Raw genomic sequence first — 24,568 nt, 5'->3', positions numbered from 1 at the left:
GCCATACGAAGAGGTCGGCGACGTGATGATCTGTGGAAATCCCAAAGCTGTGTGGAAACCAGCACCGACACACAAACACATGAATCCAGCGGATTGTCTGCTGCTCGCTGGGAGTCTAACTGCAAACATCCTTTTCCTTCTTCTCCTGTGTGGAGAAGACAGCCTCCGTCTTATTGGCCCATTTTCCCCCTCATGTTTCTGCTCTGATGAAGCTTCCGGTGAGATGAGAAGGTAATGAACTGGACGAAGGCGGGACGTCTGCCTGAGGTTCCCTTCAGTGGACGCTCGGCGGTTCCCAACAAGCAGGAAAAGGTTTGAAGCGGAGGGTTTGTTCCATCGCGCTGCCGTCTACCAATAACATTGGTGACCCACATTGTTTGGTGATCATTTGCTGTTTTCTCTGGCCCGTCACATAGAAAACAATGAACCACAGTGTGACGAGGCCCGTCGTCCTTCTCATTGCCTCCCTGGCTCCATCGGTTTCTCTCTCAGCGTTATGAGGTACAGCAGTGATCGACACTCCAACCCCCAGATTCATACTTCTGCAGGAGAACACACCAAAGATACGTGTTCCCTTAAAGGATTCTTTAAATCACTTCTTTTGGAATGGAAGAGTCTTCTCTCAAATGGACATTAATCCTAAAGAATAGTTTGGAGAATGAATTGTAGAAGCTTTACTTGTATTATGTACAGACTTACACAGGATTAGTTTGACTTCAGTCCATCGCTCACTACCTAGAAGGACGTCGTCACACTGAACAAAATAAGTTGACAGAAATAGTTTTGTTGTTGTTTGTTTTCTTGTTTTGTTTTCCTTTTCTGTTTTTGTTGCATCATTTATTTGGTTGACTGAACGAACAACTAATACTACTACTACTACTAAGTAAGTGTATCACTATTATTGTACTATTATTACTAAGTAATGTGACTCAATAGAAAAATGCAATTTTTTTTTCAAATAATTTTAGGAAAATATATTTAGACTAACCTAGTCAAGTATGTCCACACCTATATATACTGATAGATAATTTTTTACTACCGTTTTAACAGAAAGAAGGAAGGAAGAAGTAAAACTTATTTAATCATACCTCTTCTCTAATATTCCATAGTCGGAAAATTACTAATAAAAGTTGATGTAGAAGAATTAATGATTATAATAACATTTGAAATGAACAATACAAATCAAACTGAAGCTCGTGATCACGTTTAGAGACTCAATCATACTATAATTTGTGGGATTATTCAGATTAATTTCCACGTTTTCTCTTTCAGTGGGATTGAGCTGCTTTGACTTGTTTTGGTCCAGCTGGAGGAACAACTGAGCCGGTTTGTGGAAAACAAACACAAATTGAACACCTTCATGAATAATTCAAGGCGAAGTCTTCCCAACGCCTCGGAGCGCCTCCGGCCCTCAGCGTCCTCCTGCTCTCGTCTGACCCGACGCCCTTCCAGCTTCTCGGGACAGTCGAGGTGAACGAGGCTGAATATTCATCGCCTCATTAAAGACTAGATCCCAATGTGTTCCTGTTCCTGAGTGTTTTGACTTTTACACTGAATAATTTCTTTTTATCCTCCTTTCCTTCTTACTCTTTTGATTTTAATAACTTTACATATGTGATTACAAAGAAATGTCTCTCTTCTGAACTTCTGAAGGGAGCAGTCCATGAATCCCCGTCTCACTGGACACCAGGAACTGGACTCCCACAGCAGTTTTTAAAATACCATCAACTATTTCCAGCACAGCACCTCATAAAGGTGACACAGGATTTTTTTTAAATCAAATTTAAAACTCTGCTAGACTATTTTCTCAACACAATAGTCCCATATAGTCTCATAATGAATTATAAAGTGTGAGAAATCAACCTTCAGTCCTCCTCCATGTAGAGATCCTAACCCTCTCCCACTTGCTTCCATTTTGTTCGACGTCTCACTGGACAGTTAATAGACACCACATTTGAGTCTGTTGAGCTCCATTACTTCGGATTGAGTTTGTCTGAATCAGTCTTGTGAGGTCGAGTCTGTTCTGGTCTAAATGAGTCAGACCAGAATGAATAAACAAGATTTTAAACCTGAATCTAGTCGAACATTAATCAGTGCAATGGAATGTGTTTATCACTCATATTATAAATCTGCTTTCAGGGACCTGGAGCTGACCCACGTTGACCCTGGGAAACAGGCGGAGGTTACACCTGTGACCGCACCAAAAGCCCCCCCACACACAACCTAATGTCCAATCCCTGCTGTGGCTCCGCCCACTCACCCCCTCCAACACTGATTTTCCCCAACAGCTGATTGTGCTCAGTGCACAAGAAAAGTAGTCCGTCTAGGAAACAGACGTTAAACAGGAACAGAGTTGGAAGAGTGGGTCTGTTGTTAGCCATTAGCATGGTTAGCCATTAGCATGGTTAGCCATTAGCATGGTTAGCCATTAGCATGGTGGCCTTCTTCCTCCTCCTCCTCCTCCTCCTCCGCCGTCCTGCCTGGACGTCTGGTTCCAGAAATGATCACGCAAAAAAAGGGAAATGAGCATCAAGAGCTGCGATGTGGTTTGGAGCCTCAGCTGCTCTGGCGCAAAGGAAGAACCTGTAAAGCTCATCATTAGTGATCCTCCTCGTTGTGAGTTGAGAGTGTCTGCAGGTTGCTTTACTCTTGAAATCCACATTTCAACACAGTTGTTTTGACTTCCATCGTCCAGCGCCGTCTCTCGCTCCAGCTTGGCGAAGAGCTGCCAGAGGAAGCCGGGACGCTTCAGCCGCTGAGTCGTCTGCTCAACAGCCAGCTCAGGCTTGCCCCTTCAAATGCTAATTGTCACGTCTTTGCTGTGAATGATCACAGGAAAAGGTGGCAAATGATGCAATTAATTGTGAGCGACAACAGCTGCTGTGTGCAGAAGCAGTCCCAGCGGCGAGCAGCAGACTTCACTCACAGTCTGACGCTTTCATAAGGAAGCGTTCAGCAGCAGAGGACGGCGAGCGGAGCCCACCCACCCTGGATGACTGACGAGACCTCACAATCAAAGGAATTCCTCTTCAGGGGGAATCGATGTCTTTCAGGCGGCATCAGATGTGGAGAATGAATGTTGGTCTCCTGATTCAGTTTGCTCACATTCTACCTGAGCAGGAGATGTTGAACAGCGTTTCACCTGATTAGCTCTCTTCAGAGTTCTGTCTTCTCTGCCGAGTGCCGGATGATCATTTCATAACAGGAAGCAAATCGGCTTGTGACGCTTTTGATTAGAGAACAGCAGGAAGGCATCCTGCCAACCTGTGTGTGTGTGTGTGTGTGTGTGTGTGTGTGTGTGTGTGTGTGTGTGTGTGTGTGTGTGTGTGTGTGTGTGTGTGTGTGTGTGTGTTCCCCACCCATTTAGATTAATTAGTTAGAAATGAAGCTTGTAATGAAAAGTTAAGTTCAGTACAGCAGGATGGGTGGGTGATTAAAAGCCCAATTAAAATCGGTTGTCATCGATAAATGATCATCGCCTTCGTGGGGATTTTCACACAGTTTCTCACCAGTGATCTTCCAGGACTTTTCAAGTTATCCATTATGAAATCTGCATTTCCATGACTTTTCCCAAACTGTCAACTAAAACACTAACAAGTTTTATCTGGAGGCCGCCATTGTTGTCACCAATGTTGTTCAGCATCGCCGCCAATGATCTCCGGCTGTGTGATGACATCATCATGGACGCGGACGATGCCGTCATCTACCTACATGGGAGGGATATGGAGCCTGCGGCGTCTAAATTGTCCTCAGCGATGGACAAAATTGTCTTGTTCCAACATTAAACATTAAAAAAGCAGCTGGCATGTACTTTACAAAGTCAAACAATCATCTCTTTTGGTGGAACCAAATAAACAGAAAGGAAATATCTCAGAATACATCTGGACCAAACCCTGAGCTCCATAAAGCACATTAAAAAATGATGTGATTCAGTTAAATATAATATGTCCTCATTTAGACACATCAGGAAGAGTCTGACCATCCAGCCATCGTTCTCTTATAGATCTCAAGACCAGGATTGTTTGTCCTGCTGGTCTCTGGCCAATCAGACACCCAAACACTCAGATCCTTCTGGACTCTAAAGGTCCTGGACAGAAAACCTCTTTGGGATCATCCCTGTAATATTCTTAGCAAATACAAAATTTGACCATTTAAATCTATATACTGATTTAAGAACCGTGGTTTATAATGATTCTGCTCCTCCACCACTGAAGCAACTCAACAAACTTTACTGTGAAATACAGTGCCTTGCGAAAGTATTGGGCCCCTTGAACCTTTCAACCTTTCGCCACATTTCAGGCTTCAAACATAAAGATATAAAATTTACATTTTTTGTCAAGAATCAACAACAAGTGGGACACAATCGTGAAGTGCAACGAAATTTATTGGATAATTTAAACTTTTTTAACAAATAAAAAACTGAAAGTGGGGCGTGCAATATTATTCGGCCCCGGTGGCGCCCGGCGTGGGACATGAACCCTCTACCTTGAGACTGAGAGTCTGATGCTCTACCAGCTGAGCTGGACAAGTCCATGGACAATTACCAGTTGTTTCATTCCAGACAGGTCGTTGGTTAGAAAATACTCAAGTGCTTTATGACATTTTCTCTTATTGGTGATCTTTACTTTTTCACTCTGAAGTGTGAAGACGAAGGTCAAGGTGCCTCTTCGGCATGTGATTCTCAACAACAAACAGCAGAAACTGACTGTAGCTCGTGGACTTGGGTTAAGTCGGCGCTGCAAAGTCTATAATTTGCTGAACTGGAGCCTGAGAAGGCGTCATCGCAAGCAGCTGTAATTTCCTGACGTGCCAGGGCTAAAGCCCACTCAGCCTGCGCCGCCGATGGCCGCGTCCACCCAGAAAGTGTTTTTAAAACCTAATGTGTCTCAGCGTGGGCTGGAGGCTGGAGAGCCTCTTAACGGGTTAAAGTCACAAACTAATGAATAAGTAAGACACACGCACTCCTTTCTATTGACCAAAATAGTGAAGAGGAATGTTAATGTACACTCATTAGAGGGGCACATTTAAATGGATGAATTCTGAAGTGAAACCACATCAAACACAATGGAATGTGTTTAATGGGTCTGTGGGTCTGCATGTATGGATGATGCTGATGACGCCATTCCGTTTTGTCCATCAGAAGGTTGAAGACGATGTGAAGTTGTACCACTGAACAAATAACATCAATAGACGTCCAAGACACGTCCGTCTGTCCAGGCTGTAATCTGGATTCTATCAGTTGTTTGTTTTTGTTTGTTTTATCCGCTTGTTCAACCCTGTTACCGCATTACTATTATTATATATTTCTAAATCCATGACTTATTATTCCTTACGTAAGGATCCAGATCTGTAGGAGTGTTCCCAACACCCATACGTTTAACTTTGAAGCAGCTCAACTGTATCTGAGCAGTTTTAACCCAGTGGACAACTCACGGTCGTTTTTATTCTGCACCTCGACAGAAAACACAGACTGACCTGACTTGGTAGAGTTGCTGTTCTCCTCCTGACTGCGGATCTGGTTGCATTCCTCCTGGGCCTTCATGTGCTGGACCACCAGAGCACAGTCGGGGTGGATGGCCTCCGTCTGAAGAGCACAAGATGAGCAAACGTCTCCTCAGTAAAAGCACCGACACAATGACGGTCGGAGAAATGATCAGTTTGGTGGTGACACAACGGTCTGACCAGCCTGTTGGGATTATTGTTGCCAACAAGCCAAAACGTGGAGCGAACCACCTACAGGGTGTGTGAATACACATTCGGAGGTCCTGTACAGAACAACTCATCGTCCCTATTGGTTGAAAACCACTTTGCTTCACTGTGGAGAAGCTTTTCATTGGCTGATACAACTTTTCCTTCATCTATAAACAAGAAAAAACAAAACTTGCTGCTTTGTAGTTTCTACAGTTTAGTGCCTTCATGCCTTCTTCATTCCAAACAGCACAGCACCGTGTCTTTATGACCACCGAGTACGACGGGTCCATATTCTATGGGGGTCCATTTACAATACTAGACCGGCATCCCAAAGCATATTGAATCAGACTAACTAGGATTGGTCTCTTATCCAAGTGGTTTCATCAGTTTATTGTGTTTATTCTCTTGACGGCGGCTCGTCTTACTAAATAGTGGGCAGCTTTGGGTATGTAAAGGAGTCGTCACCTGGAAATCCCACCTTTCCTTGTTAAAACATGATTCTTGGTGTTTGTCGTCGGGTGAAACTTTCTAGAAAATCTGGAGTTTGAAACTGGCTTGGTTTTCCTATTTGGGTTCTTTGTTCAAACCAGAATCGCCCACAAGGGGGCGCCACCCCAAAACGGGAGGTTTGATTGTCGTCAACTCAGGAGGCTGAAATCACGAACCACCTGCTCTGTGGCCTGAATGTCTGTAGACGCTCCACCATCTTTTTTCTTTCGTGTGAGCAAAGGGCTGCTATGCTACTGCTATGCTATCGCTATGCTAATACCATGATCGACAGTTCCTGCGGCCAATCAACACCTCTGACCTCCATACCAGTCAGAATCTCCCATGTTCTCTCGGGAGAGAAAGTTGCAGTATAAAAAAGGAGCTTCATGGTTGATTTTGCTTTTCCTAATAAATGTTAAGAATTGATTTCAAGACAATTTAAGGGAGACTGGATACGTGAGAAGTTCTGTTATCTTCTTTGTTGCTGGTCACGCATGAGCTATATTGTACAACACTGCCCCCACAGGCCATCAGTGATATTACTGTTTGCTATGCATCCATAAACTCCCTGGACACATACCGACTCACACGTGATGAAGGCAGAAGATGAACAGAAATCTCTGTTTGTCAATTGAAGCCCTTCAGCCCTTCTGTAGTGGCTCCCTGAACCTTTACCTAAAGAAACATTTCATCTTGTTTTCATTTTTTTTTACACAATCAAAGTCATTTTCAAAAGGACTTTGAACTCATGGCTGAAAAGGGCTTATAAAAATACGTACAACTAAAATAGGTAAAATGGTAAAAAAAAAAAACAGGTAAAACCACAAGAAATTTGGGGGAAAAAACTGCTAAAACAGCTGAAATTACTATTAAGGTTCGTAAAAGAGAAAACCTTAATAATGTCGGGGCACAAAACTGCTTCAAAGATTGAAAGGATAAAACAGCTAATATGTTAAAATGGACTAAAAATACTGAAAAAACAAGGTTGAAAACTGCTGAAGATGTAATGACATGTCCAACATCATGAATTAGAATTGAAACTTCATAAATGCAACATGAGAAACAGTTTATGTTCATATATCAGAACTTCAAAATAAAATAGAAACATTCGCCTCATTTTAAACGCTGAAAGTATTTTGTGGCTCTTGGTAAATTTGATTTGGTGAAAAGTCACAAAAACAGTTATTTGGGTGAAAAAGGTTGCAGAGCCCTGCCCTGGACTTTCACACAGTATTTCTCAAGCCTTTTTCTTTCTTTCCTTTTTCTTAATTTCTGATGTTGTTTTAACCAGATGATGACTCACGGATCGAGTCTTGGCCAACAGCCAATCAAAGGAGAGTAGAGATGAGTTGGATTAATGAAACTGACACACAGAAAACTTCCAAACTCAATTAACAATAAAGAAATAATCCATACTTTTCACTTTGCCTGCCATCAGCTGTTTACACAATTTAGCTGAACTCATAGAGAGCAGGTGAACATGAACATGGTATATATCTATTGTAGACGGACACACCGTTGACCTTAGAGTGAAGACAGGTTCTATTTGAAATAAAAACCTGATCACCTGTAGCAGATGCCCAATAAGTACGTGAAGCACGTTTGAAGTACAAATTAAGATTTCGTAATAAAATCTCGCGTCTCCTAAAGATTTGTTTCCAGATTTATCGTGTCAAAGTTTGAATTTTATTTCAGGGAATTTTTCCCTTCAGCAAGAATGTACAAACGGTGCAGATGTGTTGAAGCTGATTTTGATTCAGGCAGCAGGATGTTGGAGGGTCGGCTCATAAAGACGAACCTCTGTACAGTGATCAGCCGCTGAAACCAGAGAGGTTTGACAACTTCCTCTGAAAGTCCTGACCTGTGCTGTCAAGGCAGCCTCCGCCCGCCGCTCGCCTTCACGCCTCCTGCACACGGCCAGCAGCAGAAAACCTGCAGTGATGTCAGCTGATGCGTGAATCCACATCCATTACGCAAAGAACATGTGGATTCCTGCGTCCGTCGCCTGCCAACTGTGGAAACTCTCCGAGTTAAAGGATAACTCCCTCTTCACCCGAGCGAGTGTTTCATCGATTGCTCTGGAGGACGGATGTGATGCGTGAATCATCTCAGGTGGGACACCTGCCTGGCGAGCAGATGGATTCACGCCGCGGGTGAGTGACCTTTGATCCACAGGCTTTGGCTGCAGGATTAACACCGACGCTCGTGGAGGCTGGAGAGAAACACCTCCTGCTCTGCATCTGGCAGCTCGTTGTTGTTGTTGTTTTCTAAAATGTCAATGGGGCCATCTACAATGTGTGTGTGTGTGTTCCCCACTGCTGTGAAGGTAAAATCTTCATCATCAGCTTGTTCCTGCTCAGGGGTGTGTCTCGTTCCACTCACTACCAGGTTTGTCCCTGTTACTTAAAATATATCATAGTAATAGTCACTTTACTCGCTCCCGAAAATTAGTAGTTAATGAAACTATAAGTCAGGTCACTTTTATTACTAGAGCACTTTAAAACAACAACAGCTTCAACATAAATAGACAAGAGTATAAAACATAAAGAACATGGTTCATGACTATATAATGACGACTTAATTAATAGTTCAGTCAACTTCAATTATTACTAATAAACCAGCGGTGATTATCATGACTGGTATTTTACATTAGTGTTTCGATTCAAAAGTAGAAAAGTTCATTAAATTCAAATAAACTTTATCAATATAGCACCAAATACGTTACAGTCATTTCAGGGCAAAATCAACAACAGAATCAACTGTGGAAAGAAAGGAACCTGCAGAACCAGACTCAGAGGAGGAGGAACCTGCAGAACCAGACTCAGAGGAGGAGAAACCGGCAGAACCAGACTCAGAGGAGGAGGAACCTGCAGAACCAGACTCAGAGGAGGAGAAACCGGCAGAACCAAACTCAGAGGAGGCGGAATCTGCAGAACCAGACTCAGAGGAGAAACCTGCAGAACCAGACTGAGAGGAGGAGGAACCTGTAGAACCAGACTGAGAGGAGGAGGAACCTGCAGAACCAGACTCAGAGGAGGAGAAACCGGCAGAACCAAACTCAGAGGAGGCGGAATCTGCAGAACCAGACTCAGAGGAGAAACCTGCAGAACCAGACTGAGAGGAGGAGGAACCTGCAGAACCAGACTGAGAGGAGGAGGAACCTGCAGAACCAGACTCAGAGGAGGAGGAACCTGCAGAACCAGACTGAGAGGAGGAGGAACCTGCAGAACCAGACTCAGAGGAGGAGGAACCTGCAGAACCAGACTGAGAGGAGGAGGAACCTGCAGAACCAGACTGAGAGGAGGAGGAACCTGCAGAACCAGACTCAGAGGAGGAGAAACCTGCAGAACCAAACTCAGAGGAGGCGGAATCTGCAGAACCAGACTCAAAGAAGGCAGAATCTGCAGAACCAGAATCGAAGAAGGCAGAATCTGCAGAACCAGACTCAGAGGAGGAGAAACCTGCAGAACCAGACTCAGAGAAGGAGAAACCGGCAGAACCAAACTCAGAGGAGGCGGAATCTGCAGAACCAGACTCAAAGAAGGAGGAACCTGCAGAACCAAACTCAGAAAAGGCGGAATCTGCAGAACCAGACTCAAAGAAGGAGGAACCTGCAGAACCAAACTCAAAGGAGGCGGAATCTGCAGAACCAGACTCAGAGGAGGAGAAACCTGCAAAACCAGACTCAGAGGAGGAGAAACCGGCAGAACCAAACTCAAAGGAGGTGGAATCTGCAGAACCAGGCATTTTCCTACTGATGTTAGAGGGCAGAAGGAGAGAAGAGGAGGAGACAGACAAAAGGCCGTCCTGCTGAAACACTGACAACAGCAAGCTTCCCTCACATTCTGGTCGTACATTCACATCAAGAGCCACTTTATGAAAACGGCTTCCAGAGTGCAAAGCTTTTTAAACACTCTGGAGGTCCAGCCTCTGGAGGTCCAGCCTCTGGAGGTCCAGCCTCTGGAGGTCCAGGCCCTGGGTGAGGATCTGCTGCCCCGGGCAGGAAATCCCTGCTCTGTGATCAAGAAGTGCTTCAGTCCAATGAAGCAGTCGGACCAGCAGGCAGCATGAAAGATGACGGCTATTTCTGTCACACATCCTCCTTATTTTCCATGAGCCTGTCGTGTAGATTTCTCTTTCATCTATTAATAGATACATGCATCAAGTCCCTGTACAGATACGCTGGTACCTCGGGAGGATGATTTATTCTGGAAAAGATAAACAATATCTACAATTTATTTCAACTGGGTGGCCTCCACACTCCTCCACCATGACGGGTTTATCTAAAAGAGCAACAAATGCTGCTTGAGCGTGACACGAAGCAGAGCGTCTGCACGTCTCTGCCCAGGTCACCGCCGCCCGCCCGACGCTGTACAAGCAAAGATAGCAGCAGGACGAGTCCAAGCCTCGTGAAAGACCAGCTTCAGTGTTTTTATATGTCAACAGACGCAGTCATAAATTCAGTGTGTGTGTGTGAGAGTGTGTGTGTGTGTGTGTGGGGGGGGGGGGGGGGGTAGAAGCATCAACTTGCACTTTAATTATTGGAACCTTTGATTTTAAATGGCCCCAGATTTTGTGGCTGCACCGTCATTTAAATCCAATCACTGTCCTCGGCGGGTCGTTACGCCGGCCGCCGCCGGCCATCTTTAAGTGAGCCGCCATCATTTACTAAAGTTTCACAGAAACACGGAAGACAGGTAATCACTGGGTCTATGATCTCATTAGTGTGTGTGTGTGTGTGTGTGTGTGTGTGTGTGTGTGTGTGTGTGTGTGTGAGACATTTTCACCTCCAGCTCCATGTTTTTTTCTTAATAATCTGGTTTGATTTAATGTCGATCCTGTAAAGCTGCTTTGACGGTTTGAACATTTGACCATGTTTGTTTTTTTATTCATTTTCACTCTCACTCCAGGAGATTAGAATTCTCTGGTCAGACGTCCATTCAATTCAATTCAACTTTATTTACTCAGCACCAGATACAACAGTCGTTTCAACGCACTTTTACAGAGAGAAAGAAACAGGAAGAGAGAGAGAGAGAGAGAGAGAGAGAGAGAGAGAGAGAGAGAGAGACAGAGAGAGAGGGCGAGAGAGAGATAGAGGGAGATAGAGAGGGAGAGAGAGAGATAGAGGGAGATATAGCGGGGGAGAGAGAGGGAGAGAGAGAGGACGAGAGAGAGCCGGTTGTCCAGTCTAACCCTAACCCCCAAACCAAGTTAGTGAGTTGAAAAAAAAAAAAAAATCTCTCAACTTCATCTGACTATAAGTGTAAATTTAAAAAGAATTGGAGTTTCATTGCGAGTTCCTAAAAAGGACTAATTCCTGACAGTTCCAGTCGGGGGGCATCGTGAGTGATGAGGACAATTGAGAGCATCGTCTTAGCTTCGCCTCACGCTGGTGACATTTCCAGACAGACGTTCTCCTGCGACAGCTGAGTGGTCCGTCATGACAACATGTCTGCTCACGGGGCCTGGAAACCACCGCCACCGCCACCGCCACCGCCACCGGATTAACTCACTCATGGTAATCTCATCTACGAGTAGAGGAATTAGAAAGCGCCGCCTCAGCTTTGACGTGTGGACAGACAAGACACACATTAGCTGAAAACTCTCAACCTATAACCGCGCCTCCCTCTCCGTGATGTCACTTGACAACAACAAGATGGCGGACTACCTGCTCCAGGTGACGCTGCAGGAGCTGCTGATGTTCGTCACTTTAAACTTCCTCCCAGAACCCTCTGGGAACCAAACTAGGATCCAGTTCTAGTTCTTGACGTTCGTCTCTAATAAAAACTTCCTGGAGGAAGTTCCTCTTCACACTCAGACTAACTGGTATTTCCAGCATTTTATTTTGGCGGGACATCCCCGGTTTGTTGACGTCTCAGCGTGACAGAACCTCCTGAAGGTTCCCGAGGCTTCGTGTCACAAGATCCCGTTTGTCCTCTGGATCTCTGCACATCTGGATTCTCTGAGGAAAAAGCTTCAGTTTCACTACATCCAGACTTTCTCCAGGATTCAAGGCTCTTTCCTTGACAAAGTCTGGAGCTTTTTCAAATGTTGATGTTCTGGCTGGAGCTGCCGCCATCTTTGATATCCCACAATCCCTTGGGGCAGGTTTCCCAAGATGGCGTCAGTCAGGAAACATCAACAGTTTGATGGTTTGTCTGGAAACTTCTGGACTTTGGGAAACTGCAGGTTGGAAATGTGGCAGTGTTACAGCACCACCTATAGGTCTGGCTTATATACTACAGTGTTTTGAGTCATTTTTAGGGCATCATGTGGACAGAAAAAAAAAAAGGAATGACAGCGGATAGAAAAACAATAATTTTGGCCGGTGTGGACGAGGCCTGACCAACTTCCTCAGCTAGTGGGCGCCGTTTGGCAGCAGGTTTTGAAGAGAAAAAAAGTGTTTTTTAAAAAGAACATTATTGAAATGAATGAATCACCCATGAATCATGTGACTAATGTTGTATATCACTGATATCGCACAATATTAGGGGGCCAGGGGGCGCTCTCGATCTCAATGAAGTGCAATGCTGTTTATAAACGCACGATATTTACAGGAAGTTAACATGGGCTGAAATCGAATAATAATGAAGAGCCAACCTAAGAAATGTATCAGCAGCTGCCACTGATGTTGCGGCCGATGGTTTATGTCGACCTTGTGAATAAGCAGCAGCAGCATCTCAGAAAGTGGAGCTCTTCTGTTCCAGCGGCTGCATTCGACTGTCCTCATTCAGCCTGACAATCTCTGGTTGGGCTGAAAGAAGCCGACCATCAGAAGGCACTAGAAGGACACGGGGGAAGAAATTACAGTAGCCCTCCCCTCTTTGGCCCTCTGTGCTGGTTACCTGTGGCCTTTGGAATTGATTTGAAGGTTTTCTGGCTGGATGTGAAGGCATGAGCGGCCTGAGGCTGCAGACTGAGAGAGGAGGCACTCATCTGACATCAACGCTAAAAAGCAATGGAGGAGAAAGAAGAGTGGAAACACAAGTTTGCTGCGACATTCCCTCAGCGTCAGCTCTCCACTTTGTTTCTACTTGGAATTTTAATTTACAGCACACAATAAAATAAAAATAAAAAACAGAGTTAAAGCATACATTTGATCCGGTGCGATATTGAACCGAGGACTTTGAACTGTGAGAAACCAGAGCGAACCACTGCCCCACTGTGCCAGTCAGTTAAATCAGAGAGTACCATTGAAAACATGATGCTCTACATGAAAACACTCCTCTGTTCTACCTGCAGGGTCCGTCCTGTCAAGGTGTCCAGTGGACAACACAGGGAACTACACCCACACGCAGCCAGGGTTAAACAAACGGAGAAGATGGAACTTCCATAAAGGAAATCAACGTTGTGAAAGTGAACTGAGGTGTTTTTTCTGAGCGGGTTAGGGTTAACCACTACACACTAAACTAGTTCATCACATTTGTACTCTGCAACGATTACCTGGAGTTCCCTCTGCATCGATTCATTCAATCTAAAGCTCGCGTTTCACACGGACTCCTTTTAGTGTGACACAACGTTCTGCCATCACGTCGCCTGCACAGCGGAGGAACACAGAACCGTCTTTTGGTAACGTGCAGTTTTACTGCGAACAAAAGTAATGATGCAACACAATATTAACTCCACATCTGACCAGGCGCTTCTGTTTTTGTTTTTTATTATCAGTTTATCCGACTGCTGCTAAAAAGAAGACTGTTCACATCTGGTGCTGCACTGGACTCTATTAGCAGAATAACTGTTTTCACATGGTAGGTTGTGATGTTCTAACAGAATTTTGTTGTATTCATGACAAAGACAATAAAGTTTTGGGATGTTGAATGTCAGACACTCGGACCGAAAACAGCAACAATGAGCAGCAAATCAAAATGAACTAAATTAATTAAGTGTTAATTTCGTTCTTTTCTTTCCGTCGGTCCTCAGCGTGTCGGACTCCAGTTCCCATTTCAAGCATTTCTGTTGAAAAGTATTGGTTCTGACTCCGAGTGTGAAGTTGTACAATTTAAAAGTTTACCAAGCTTTTTTTTTTATTTTAAATACTTAGGAAAAATACGTGGGAAGCAAGTTTAATAATCTTTATTGGAAATATTGAATGAAACTCGTTACTACTTTGCATAAAAACACATTTTCTGAAAAAGAAAACTTATTAACTTGTCATTTAGTGATCCGTCTTATTTCCTGTTGTATATTTATGATTGAGCAAAAGTATGTTTTATCTGGTTACTCCATTATTGGATAGAATACTCGACTAAAATATTAGCTGTAGCCCTAATTTACATTAAACATTACTTCTACGGCTGCATGTTATTTGACAAATCCTCAGCACTCAATTCTAAACTTTCATAAGTACAGAAAACTACGACATTCAGAGGAAGAACATGAAAACTCTACAAGTCCTCCAGCCTGCAATCAAACAGGTATTATTTGTCATACTTTGAATAATGTCCTTCCATAATTATGATTAGATTTCATTATATTTATTCTATATCATATACCATTCATTATTTGAAAATATATGTAATTTATTAATACCTTTACATCAGATAATCAGTCTTAATATAATAGTTTTAACTTGTTTAAATGAATTATTAAATAAGTGGAAGCTAAAGAAATACATATATTATTTCTAGAGAAGGGATTAAATAGGTTGTATTTCTTCCCACTCCTTTTCGGACACGCAGCCAGATTAAATCATTCTACTGTTACTCTGTGAAACATCTAGAGTGGATTGGAGTGAATGGTTGATTTTGATATTTGATATTTGAGCAGGTCCGGGGGGGGGGAAGAAAATGAGACGAAAGAACTAAACACTGGTCCATCTGAGCAACAAATAAAAGATCCTGCATCAATTCTAGCCCAACTCCAGACGTCCGATTAGCCCGAAACACGAGCAGCTTGTTTACGTTCATGATTACAGTTAACGGGCGAATCTACAAATCAGTCATGTCCTATTGTCTCTTAATGCATGCTGGTTTCCTGCAATCTTTTACAAACAACACTTTGGCTTTGATTCATCAGAAATGAGGAGTGAAGAACGCAGGACTTTAAGTCTTCCTTTGTTCATTCCATGTTTACAGTTTATCTTTTCATCATTGTGAATTTTAATAGTCGGTTTTGCATGAAATTTTACAAGCAGGTGAGAGAGGTACCTTTCTTTTGTCCTTTGCCAACTTTAAAAGGTCCGACAGACTCGCACAAGAACAAGAGGAAAGTTCGGCTGGGACGTCAGCCAGCTGCCACGCCCCCTTATGTCAGACCACGCCCCCTCACAACAGCCATACTTCTGTGAAGCAGCGTTTTAACTTCTCAACTGCAGCTTATTTCTCGCTTCCAAAGTTTCCAGAAAAACTTTTCCCTGAACCGTTTGACTAATGAAAGAGAACGTTTGAGTCGAGGCCGCCATGTTGGTTTGAGGTCCAGAAGCAAAGTGACGCGTCGGCTCTCCTGTCGGACGATGTCAACACGCGAGCTCGTCTTAGTAGCTGCTGGAAAAGGAGTACCAGGGCTACATTAATGTGGATGCAGGGATTTAGTCTGGAGTCTGCTCATGCAAAATGAAATGCGTTGTAATCTGCGTCTGTCGCTCCTCCAGAAGATTTCCCTCGGGTGCACAGAGGTAAACTACAAAGTCCAGAGTAAATCTGTCCTCTGAGTTCCTGAACCGTTTGTCCCTTCATAATCCATGTCCAGAGAGGTTGTGAGCTCGTAACACGCTGTTGTATGTTGGGTCTCATTCACACGCTCCTTCTTTTTGATTTCCTCTGTATGGGCCTGAAATAAAACTGAGTAGCGTCAGTTTGGCTGCTCCTTCTCACACTGAATTTGATATTGCTGTTAAAGTATTAGAGTTGCTACGTTTAACTATTTTTCACCGGCTCTCAGGGCGTAAGCTGAGTCTTGAACAAAGGGGGAGTGTCTCACCTCTATTGTGAGTGATGGACAGTTGGCTATGTGGGGCGTGGCTTCTGGTCAGGATGGTTCTAGTTTGTAGTTCTGAAGATGCAGCATGTTGTTTAAAGTTCTCCTGTTCTCCAGCGTTTCACCTCCTCCTCCTGTTCTCCCCCTCCTCCTTTTCTCCCCCTCCTTCTCCTCCTTTTCTCCTCCTCCTCCTTTTCTCGCCCTCCTCCTGTTCACCTCCTCCTCCTGTTCCTCCTGTTCACCTCCTCCTCCTGTTCTCCTCCTCCTGTTCCTCCTGTTCACCTCCTCCTGTTCCTCCTGTTCTCCTCCTCCTGTTCCTCCTGGTCACCTCCTCCTCCTGGTCACCTCCTCCTCCTGTCCTCCTTTTCTCCTCCTCCTCCTGTTCTCCTCCTCCTCCTCCTCCTCCTCCTGTCCTCCTCCTCCTCCTGGTCTGGTCGGTCCAGAAACCTTCAGTATTCTAAGGTTCTAGCTCCTCCTTGATTTTCCTCCATTTGAATATTGGATCATAGGAGCTACATTCAGAATCTGCTGTGTCTGTGTGAGCTGGACTGGCTCCGCCCACACATGCCCATCTTGGGAAGAGGAGGAAATACTTCCTCTCGTGGTGCCATGTGCCAGAGCAGAGCTGCCTAATTGTGGGAGGAGTCAAAGGGAGGGCCTACCTTGATTGGGATTGGCTAAACCCCCGATGACACTATATAGGGTTTGATTTCTGATTGGCTCTCATCAGAGGGTCATTGTCTGGACAGGAGGATTCATATTTCTGGAAAACTTGCTCATTAATACCAAAACAAACTCAGACTTTTCTCTTTTGCTTTGTTGTCGTCACTCAAAAAGAAAAAGCACCATGACGCACTACAAACTGTCTAACTGGTCAGAATTTACATTCAGAGGCTCGTCTGGGTGTCAACATATCAACTGCAAAAACTCAATTCACTATAATTAACCTCGGTTTGGCTATTTATCAGATGAATTACACAAGATCAGTCTGCAAATCTGTTTTCCTATTAATATTCTGTACATGAAGAAAATTGAGTAAAATGTCACCAGAAAGCTCGAAAAGACCAAAATAAGGAGAGTGAATGTAGAGCGGTCTGTCATAAATCCCTTCCAGTGTGAAGACAACGATCGAGCGGCTCAATAACTGACAACAACCTGACATCAGGTGAATTAGATCAATGGCAAAATGAAAGCGACGGGCTGTGAGTGCTGATTACAACTAGAGGCTATTCTCCGCCGACAGACGGAGCAGCTCGGGAGTATTAACGGAGAGACAAACCCTCCGTCACAGCCGAGGGAGGAGATGCTTACACTCCCAGCTGAAATGACATCAACCCTGAACATTCTTCACTCTGAATCGTCTGCATTGTGTGAATTTAAAACCAGCATATCAAAAAATAATAAACGATAAAACCCCACATATGCACACAGGCAGGAGAGAGTGGAGACAGCCTCAGTATAGTTCAGCTTTTATAAATCCCATTGAATTGCTTAGTGGAGAGCAGCCATTGTATTTAGTGTACATGTACATTTCCCAGACAAACAATAAAATGGTATTTGTAATTGTAAATATGAATATACGTGTGAATATGAATAGAAACTTGGTGGTATGAACATTAATTCCAATTCTAATAGTAATAGTAGGTTACATTGAAGTTATGTATATCTTAATTCTACCTGATAATATTAACTGCTCGCCAACATACCAAAGACATATACTGAGTTTAAAATCCAAGTAAAGCAGCTCTGTCAGCTCTCAGTGAGGATAATCTAAACTGGAAACACATCGCAAGCTGAGTTACACAAAGTAGTACTTCTTGGCTGAATTTCAATTTTCCTGCATTAAAATAAAACTGGGTGATAAATGACATTTCTTTACATCTTAGAGACTTTAATTTATTTATTCTTATTGTGCTTGAACATCTTCACTATGTCATCACACTTTCAAACTTACTAGTTTCACTTTACAATTGTAAAGCGTTCTGATGAATAAAAAAAACATTTGTTTTATTTTTATAAATGTATGGCTATATCTGCAGCTGTATACATTTAGCATGTTGACGTTCCTAACAAAATGCTCTTTAGTGTTGTGAGGCTGCATTAAACAGACTTACAGAACGTGAACTGAAACGATCAATGCAGGGGAAACTAGGTTTAATAATAAAGAAAAGAACCTAGTGGATGCACTATGCGGAGCAGGACGATCACATCTAAATAACCACGCGCTATCGTTCGACCAGGAGTTAAGCAGTTTGTGTTCTTAACACAATAGATTTGAACTCATGAGCACATCTAGTATGTTTCATGAGCTTCAGGGAAGATAAACGCTGACAGTTGAGGTTTAAAGTTATTGAAGGAAAAGGGTCAAACTGGGGCTCCAGCAAATGAAAGCAAACTGGTTGAATCGTCAGACTCCGTGTTTCCAGCGGACTCACCCTCCTCCAGAGCGCCAGCTGCAGGATCAGCGTCAGGCGGATGAGCCGCAGCCTCCCGGACACCAACATCGCGCGCGGTGGCGCCACACGGTCCTCGACGCGCATCCGCTTGGACTTGATGCACGTTCAGGATTCAACCCCGCTCCGGGGATGACGCAGATCCAGGAGGGGAAGGTAGAGAAGTGCTTGTTTCCACAGCGAGGGACACGCAGTCGGCGAAGTGAGCCGCGGTGTGTTGGCGAGGTGCCGCGTCCTGCGTCCGCGGTGCGCGCGAAGGAGAGCCGGAGCCCCTGTGAGCCAAACGAGGTGCGCTCCTCCCTGAAGTGCGCGCGCGAGAGAGAGAGAGAGAGAGAGAGAGAGAGAGAGAGAGAGAGAGAGAGAGAGAGAGAGAGAGAGAGAGAGAGAGAGAGAGCTCACCCTCCCTTTACGCAGAACTCCCGCTGTGTTCAGACGCAAAAAGAGACGCAGCGCGAGTCGCGGGTTTTCAAGTCACGCAAAGTTGCTGAGTTGAGAAAAATAATGTTTATTTTATTTTTTAAGAGCAACTAATACAAGATGAACTGTAGTTACCTCGGTAGTTCCTCAATGCACGCACCCGCGCGCACACACCAACTTGCATTACTCAAGTTATTTTTTTTACAATTAATGTTAACATTTCCCCCCCAAAGGATATAACAAGGAACGTGTATAATGTATTCCCAAACAAAAAACTTACAAGAAACAAAAGCGACAGAAAAACCAAAACCCTAAAAGCAGAATTAAGAAATGAATTCCAGGTGTGAGCATGTAAACAGCAGCGCGTTGTGTTCCGGTAAACACCAGCCTCTGCTTGGGTTCTCTGCTGGATGTTCTGTGTTCTGTTTGTTCCAGAGTCTGCAGCTGCTTCATGAGGTGGATAAAGAGGCTGTTTAGGGCGGTTTCTCTGCAGCCAGTGTTTTCTGGTGTTTATTTGTCAGTAATATCTTACAGAGGTACACATTGTTTGCTTTCATATCATCAGGGACGATCACAAGATAAAGTGAGGGACAAATATTAAAACCTCCGACCTTCGATAGAATTCCTGGTCGACCCGGGTGATGGGGCAGGAGCAGAACATGACTTGCATTATTGCAAGTCTTCAATTACAATAAAAATTTCTAAATCTCCAACTGTCCACAAGTTGAAGTGTCCTTGAGCAAAACACTGAAGCCCAACCTGTGGCTGGACTGAGTGGTGTGTTACTGTGTGAGCCCTGTGAGGTACTGAGGGACGGTTCTCTGTGTGGCTCAGAGTACACCATCCAGTAAACCATCCAGAATCTCAGTGACAGCGTCTTACAATCTCAACATAAAGCCAAATTTAATGAAACTTTGTGGTGTGGAATACAGTGAAATGTCCAGAAAACTTCTCCTATTGCATTCTGGGTGTTTTTACAACCTCACACCTACAGCATGGCTTTGAGGCTAATGCTAGTTTGTTAGCTTTCAGGTCAGACTCGCCGATACCTCAGCTCGGGTCTCTGCGTCGCGTTGTGTCTGCTCCTCTTGTCAAATTGGTTAAAAGTCTCTCTTCCCTTTGAGATTTGGACAATTTGCTTGTAGATTTGAGCTGCAGGCCCGGTTCTGGCCCGTGGGCCTCATGTTTGACACCCTGGTGAATCTCTGGCCACGGCGGGAATCCACCCAATCAGGGGACATAGCGGCCTCCTGTTACTTCACTGTCCTGAAACACAAGTACCTGATGACAGGTACAAGTTAACACTTTGAACAATAGTAGTGCCACCAGTTACTGAATATATATTACAGCCAGTGTTGATAGTTACTGTTTAAAAGAGAGCAAATAGTCTTATTATCTACTAGTTACAATGTCAGTTACCACTTTCAATAAAACTTTAGTGACATGGAATTTTTTTACTGTATCACAGTTGTGTTGACCACTTTAAATAGCTGAAGACAAGGCCGTGTGTGTGTGTGTGTGTGTGTGTGTATGTGTGTGTGTGTGTGTGTGTGTGTGTGTGTGTGTGTGTGTGTGTGTGTGTGTGTGTGTGTGTGTGTGTGTGTGTGTGTGTGTGTGTGTGTGTGTGTGTGTGTGTGTGTAGCACTTTGCACGTCAGATCAATGGCCGGGTGAATTCCCACCTGAGCCTCCTGGCGGCAGCAGCACCTGTGAGCAGAGCAGGTGGAGGATGGAGCTGCACATCGAGTCATCGAGGCTTCATGTGCTCAGCCTCACCCGTAGAGGAGTCCTCGCCCGGCTATACTGGCGTTGGACCTCAATTGAAACTTGCATAAAAATCTGGAGTTTTTTTCATTAAGATTAATGTTTTTTTGTACATAAACCCTGAAAAATAAACCCCCAAAAAAACCAAACTAAACTCCACACCTACAGGAACCAGGAGAGCTGCGACCGCTGGGCTGCAGCGCCTCCTCCAGGCCAACGACGGGTACTAACATCTTGGAACGTAGAGGTCCTCGCCGCTGCTCCATTGAAAAACAGGGTGGGGAAGAATTCAGCTTCACCTGTTGACAGCGGAGGTCTGAAGAGCAGGAGATGAGCTGGGACGCCTCGTAGCAGCAGGAGCGTTTTACCTCCATCCTAGTTCAAATTCAACTCTTCTTTAGAAGACAGACGCAGGCTGAGTTAAGATGGTGATCGTGAACCTTTACTGCCGACGCATTGAGGCACGCAAACAGAATAAGCACACAGGAACTATTGGTTCATTTTTTTTAAACATTATTTCTGTATTTTAATTCCAAAAAAGATAAATGAATTGAACCAAGCCATGCTTGGAGAATGGGGCTGATCACTTATTGATGAGAAAACTTAATATAAGTATTTATAAGTATAAACTGAATGTGTTTCAAAGTGTAATAAAATGATGGCGATGGCGGCGCAGTGTTTTCTGTGTGATGTGATGGTGTAAATGTCAGGACTGCATTACTGGTAGTTTGATCAGCACTGCAGCGCCACATGGGGATGTTAAGATCGACGTTATCATTGATCTTTGGACCTTTATTGGTGATGTGACACATTTATTATCCTACTCACACACTCACACAAAACATCAGCAAAACCTATTATTGTCGGCAGGCGGCGGGACACGTTAATGTGTCCCACAATGTGGTGCAACGCGGAATCGAGGCTAAAAAATACTTAAAGGATTGTGTTAATCAAGAGGATGATACTCCTGGAATCTATTTTTAGCTGTTTGACAGTGAGAATCAGCAGCAGCAGAAAGGTGGAGGTCAACGGGGTGCGTTTCCTCAACTGGAGCTTTTCTTCTTAACTTCTAAAGAAGTGATAAAAAGGAGAAATGTGGGTAAAAGGGTGAATTAAGGCAGAATCAGTGAGCTCTTTTAAATCTCTTCTAAAATCCCACTTCTACAGACTTGCTTTTAATTGAAGCTTACCTTTCGTTTTAACTTGTTTTTATATTTCATTGATTTATTTTTTACCCGTTTATTTTACATATGTTCTGTATTTTTAGGCCTTCGGTGTTTTGTCATCTATAATTTATTACTGTAATTGTCGTTTATGATTCATGTCTCCTGTCGAGTTCGACTTCTGTGTTTTACTATAAAGCACTTTGTGAATCACCTGTCCTTTGAAGTGCTATATATATAATTTTAGTCTTATTAGTAGTAGTAGTAGTAGTATCATTATACATTATTTAAAAACAGTTTATTTTCTGAATTGATTGACATTAATTGAAAATGATAAAATAACCTCAGTGTTGCTGACTAGATGTAAAGTCTTGACCAGGAAGTGTTTAACTTGCACAGGAAGTTATTCTTCCTTCTACTTCCTGTTTCTGTCTGTTCCTGGGAGAAACACATCACGTGTCAATCACAGTGTTTTTGTCTCACAAGGACAGTTTAATTGTGGCGAGTTCTTTTGCATCATTTCTTTTATTCATGTCAGTTTGGACACAGATGCTGGAAAACATATTTCACTTCATGTCTAAATGTTAACTGGACGACACACACACACACACACACACACACACACAATTAATAAATGCACAATAATCAATAATAGAAAATGCATCATCATCATCATAAATAGACATCTGGAGGCTGATTAGAAGAGTCCTTATGGGAATATCATTTCACAGTATTCACCTCAGACAAACAAAAAGTTTGGTAAAATGTCTGAATGCATCATGTTTCTCGCTGTTACGACCACGCGTCGCGCCTTCCAATTGGAAACCAACTTCAAGACAAAACTGGGTGAATACTGGTCGAACAGAATAAAATAATAATGCATATCTACTTTATTTGATAGAATTATGTGTCTGTCAGCGGCGGCTGGTGGGGCTCTTCTTCTTTCAGTCATTATTCTGAGTGTTACGTTAAATACAGTATGTTTAAAAACCACAACACAAGCACAGGAAGCGATGCCAATCCTGCCTTTTCTTACACTGATGGAGCCCCCTAGTGGTGGAAGTTATAGTACTTTTAAACAGCTGGTGAACAGAGAGCCCCCTAGTGGTGGAAGTTATAGTACTTTTAAACAGCTGGTGAATAGAGAGCCCCCTAGTGGTGGAAGTTATAGTACTTTTAAACAGCTGGTGAATAGAGAGCCCCCTAGTGGTGGAAGTTATAGTACTTTTAAACAGCTGGTGAATAGAGAGCCCCCTAGTGGTGGAAGTTATAGTACTTTTAAACAGCTGGTGACTAGAGAGCCCCCTAGTGGTGGAAGTTATAGTACTTTTAAACAGCTGGTGAATAGAGAGCCCCCTAGTGGTGGAACTTATAGTACTTTTAAACAGCTGGTGAACAGAGACACTTATTAAAACTTTAATTAACATACTAGTAAACAAACACAGGCAGAAGCTTCATTAGTCTCTTTTAGAAAGTTCCTGTATTTTGTTGCTGGTTTACTGGAGATGACAGTTAGTCTGAGTTTAGTTAAACTAAATCAACCTCAGGTAGATTCTCTCCAACTCATCAACCATCTTTAAAAGCATTTTAGAATTGTACCTCACAGAGACTTTTAAAATAAACTTTGCTTTTTTAAGCTCTTAGATTTTCAGTCATTAATCAATATGATCATATCTAAACATTTATAAACATTAACAAACCTGAACACATTTGATAAATTCTAAACACATTTCTGTTATTGTGAATTTAAAAATAAGAAGTGACGGAGTTAATAATCAGGGCTTGTCGTCTTCATCTCAACATCTGGTAGAAAAGGTTCTCCAGCAGTACTACTCGTCCCCATACCTGGACTGACGTCCCAGAAGTGAAGACAGTCTGTCCTCTCTGTCCCTGGCTTGTTTCAGGTTTTAAAAAGTGTGTTGCTCCAAGCAGCCAATCAGAAATCAAACCCTATATAGTGTCATTGGGGGTTTAGCCAATCCCAATCAAGGTAGACTCTGGCACATGGCACCACAAGAGGAAGTACTTCCTCCTCTTCCCAAGATGGGCATGTGTGGGTGGAGCCAGTCCAGCTCACACAGACACAGCAGATTCTGAATGCAGCTCCTATGATCCAATATTCAAATGAGGAAAATCAAGGAGGAGCTAGAAAGTTAGAATACTGAAGGTTTCTGGAGCGACCAGACCAGGAGGAGGAGGAGACCAGGAGGAGGAGGAGGAGAACAGGAGAACAGGAGGAGGAGGAGGAGAACAGGAGGAGGAGGAGAACAGGAGGAGAACAGGAGAACAGGAGGAGGAGGAGGAGAACAGGAGGAGGAGGAGAACAGGAGGAGAACAGGAGGAGGAGGAGGAGAACAGGAGGAGGGGGTGAACAGGATAATATGACTCTTTTAAAAGTCGCTCCAAACCTCAGACATTAAATGATCTGATTGGATGGGGGAGGGGCGTCCCCCATTGGCCAGCCACCACTACACAACTGCATATATTCTGAAGCATTACCAAACTCAAACAGAGAATTACTGGTTACGTTTCATGTATTAAGGAGTAACTCTGGGTTCAGCGTCATGAGGCTACAGGAGAACATCGAACCACTGGAGGAGTTGAAAGTCCACCGACTTTATTGAGTTTGAATCATCCTTCCTCTCTCGTCTGTGCATGACTTAATTTCTCAGGTTAT

At 43.6% G+C, this 24,568-nt stretch overlaps 1 protein-coding gene across 1 annotated transcript in view; it reads right to left on the bottom strand.

The window, feature by feature from the left end:
- Positions 1 to 18,599, bottom strand: part of ghrhrb (growth hormone releasing hormone receptor b) — a gene marked incomplete at its 5' end in the record, with an annotated part of 44,915 nt that extends 26,316 nt beyond the window's left edge. The window contains 2 exons of the mRNA XM_080473055.1: positions 5,476 to 5,584; positions 18,531 to 18,599. Coding sequence (XP_080329181.1) covers positions 5,476 to 5,584; positions 18,531 to 18,599 — 178 coding nt within the window. The remainder of the gene's footprint in view (positions 1 to 5,475; positions 5,585 to 18,530) is intronic.
- Between the last annotated feature and the right edge of the window lie 5,969 nt (positions 18,600 to 24,568).

Source organism: Lipophrys pholis, assembly GCF_963383615.2.
Source record: "Lipophrys pholis genome assembly, chromosome: 10".
Classification (NCBI taxonomy): Eukaryota; Metazoa; Chordata; class Actinopteri; order Blenniiformes; family Blenniidae; genus Lipophrys; species Lipophrys pholis.
The sequence above is the reverse complement of the archived record's forward strand: the minus strand, read 5'-3'. Positions and strand labels throughout refer to the sequence as shown.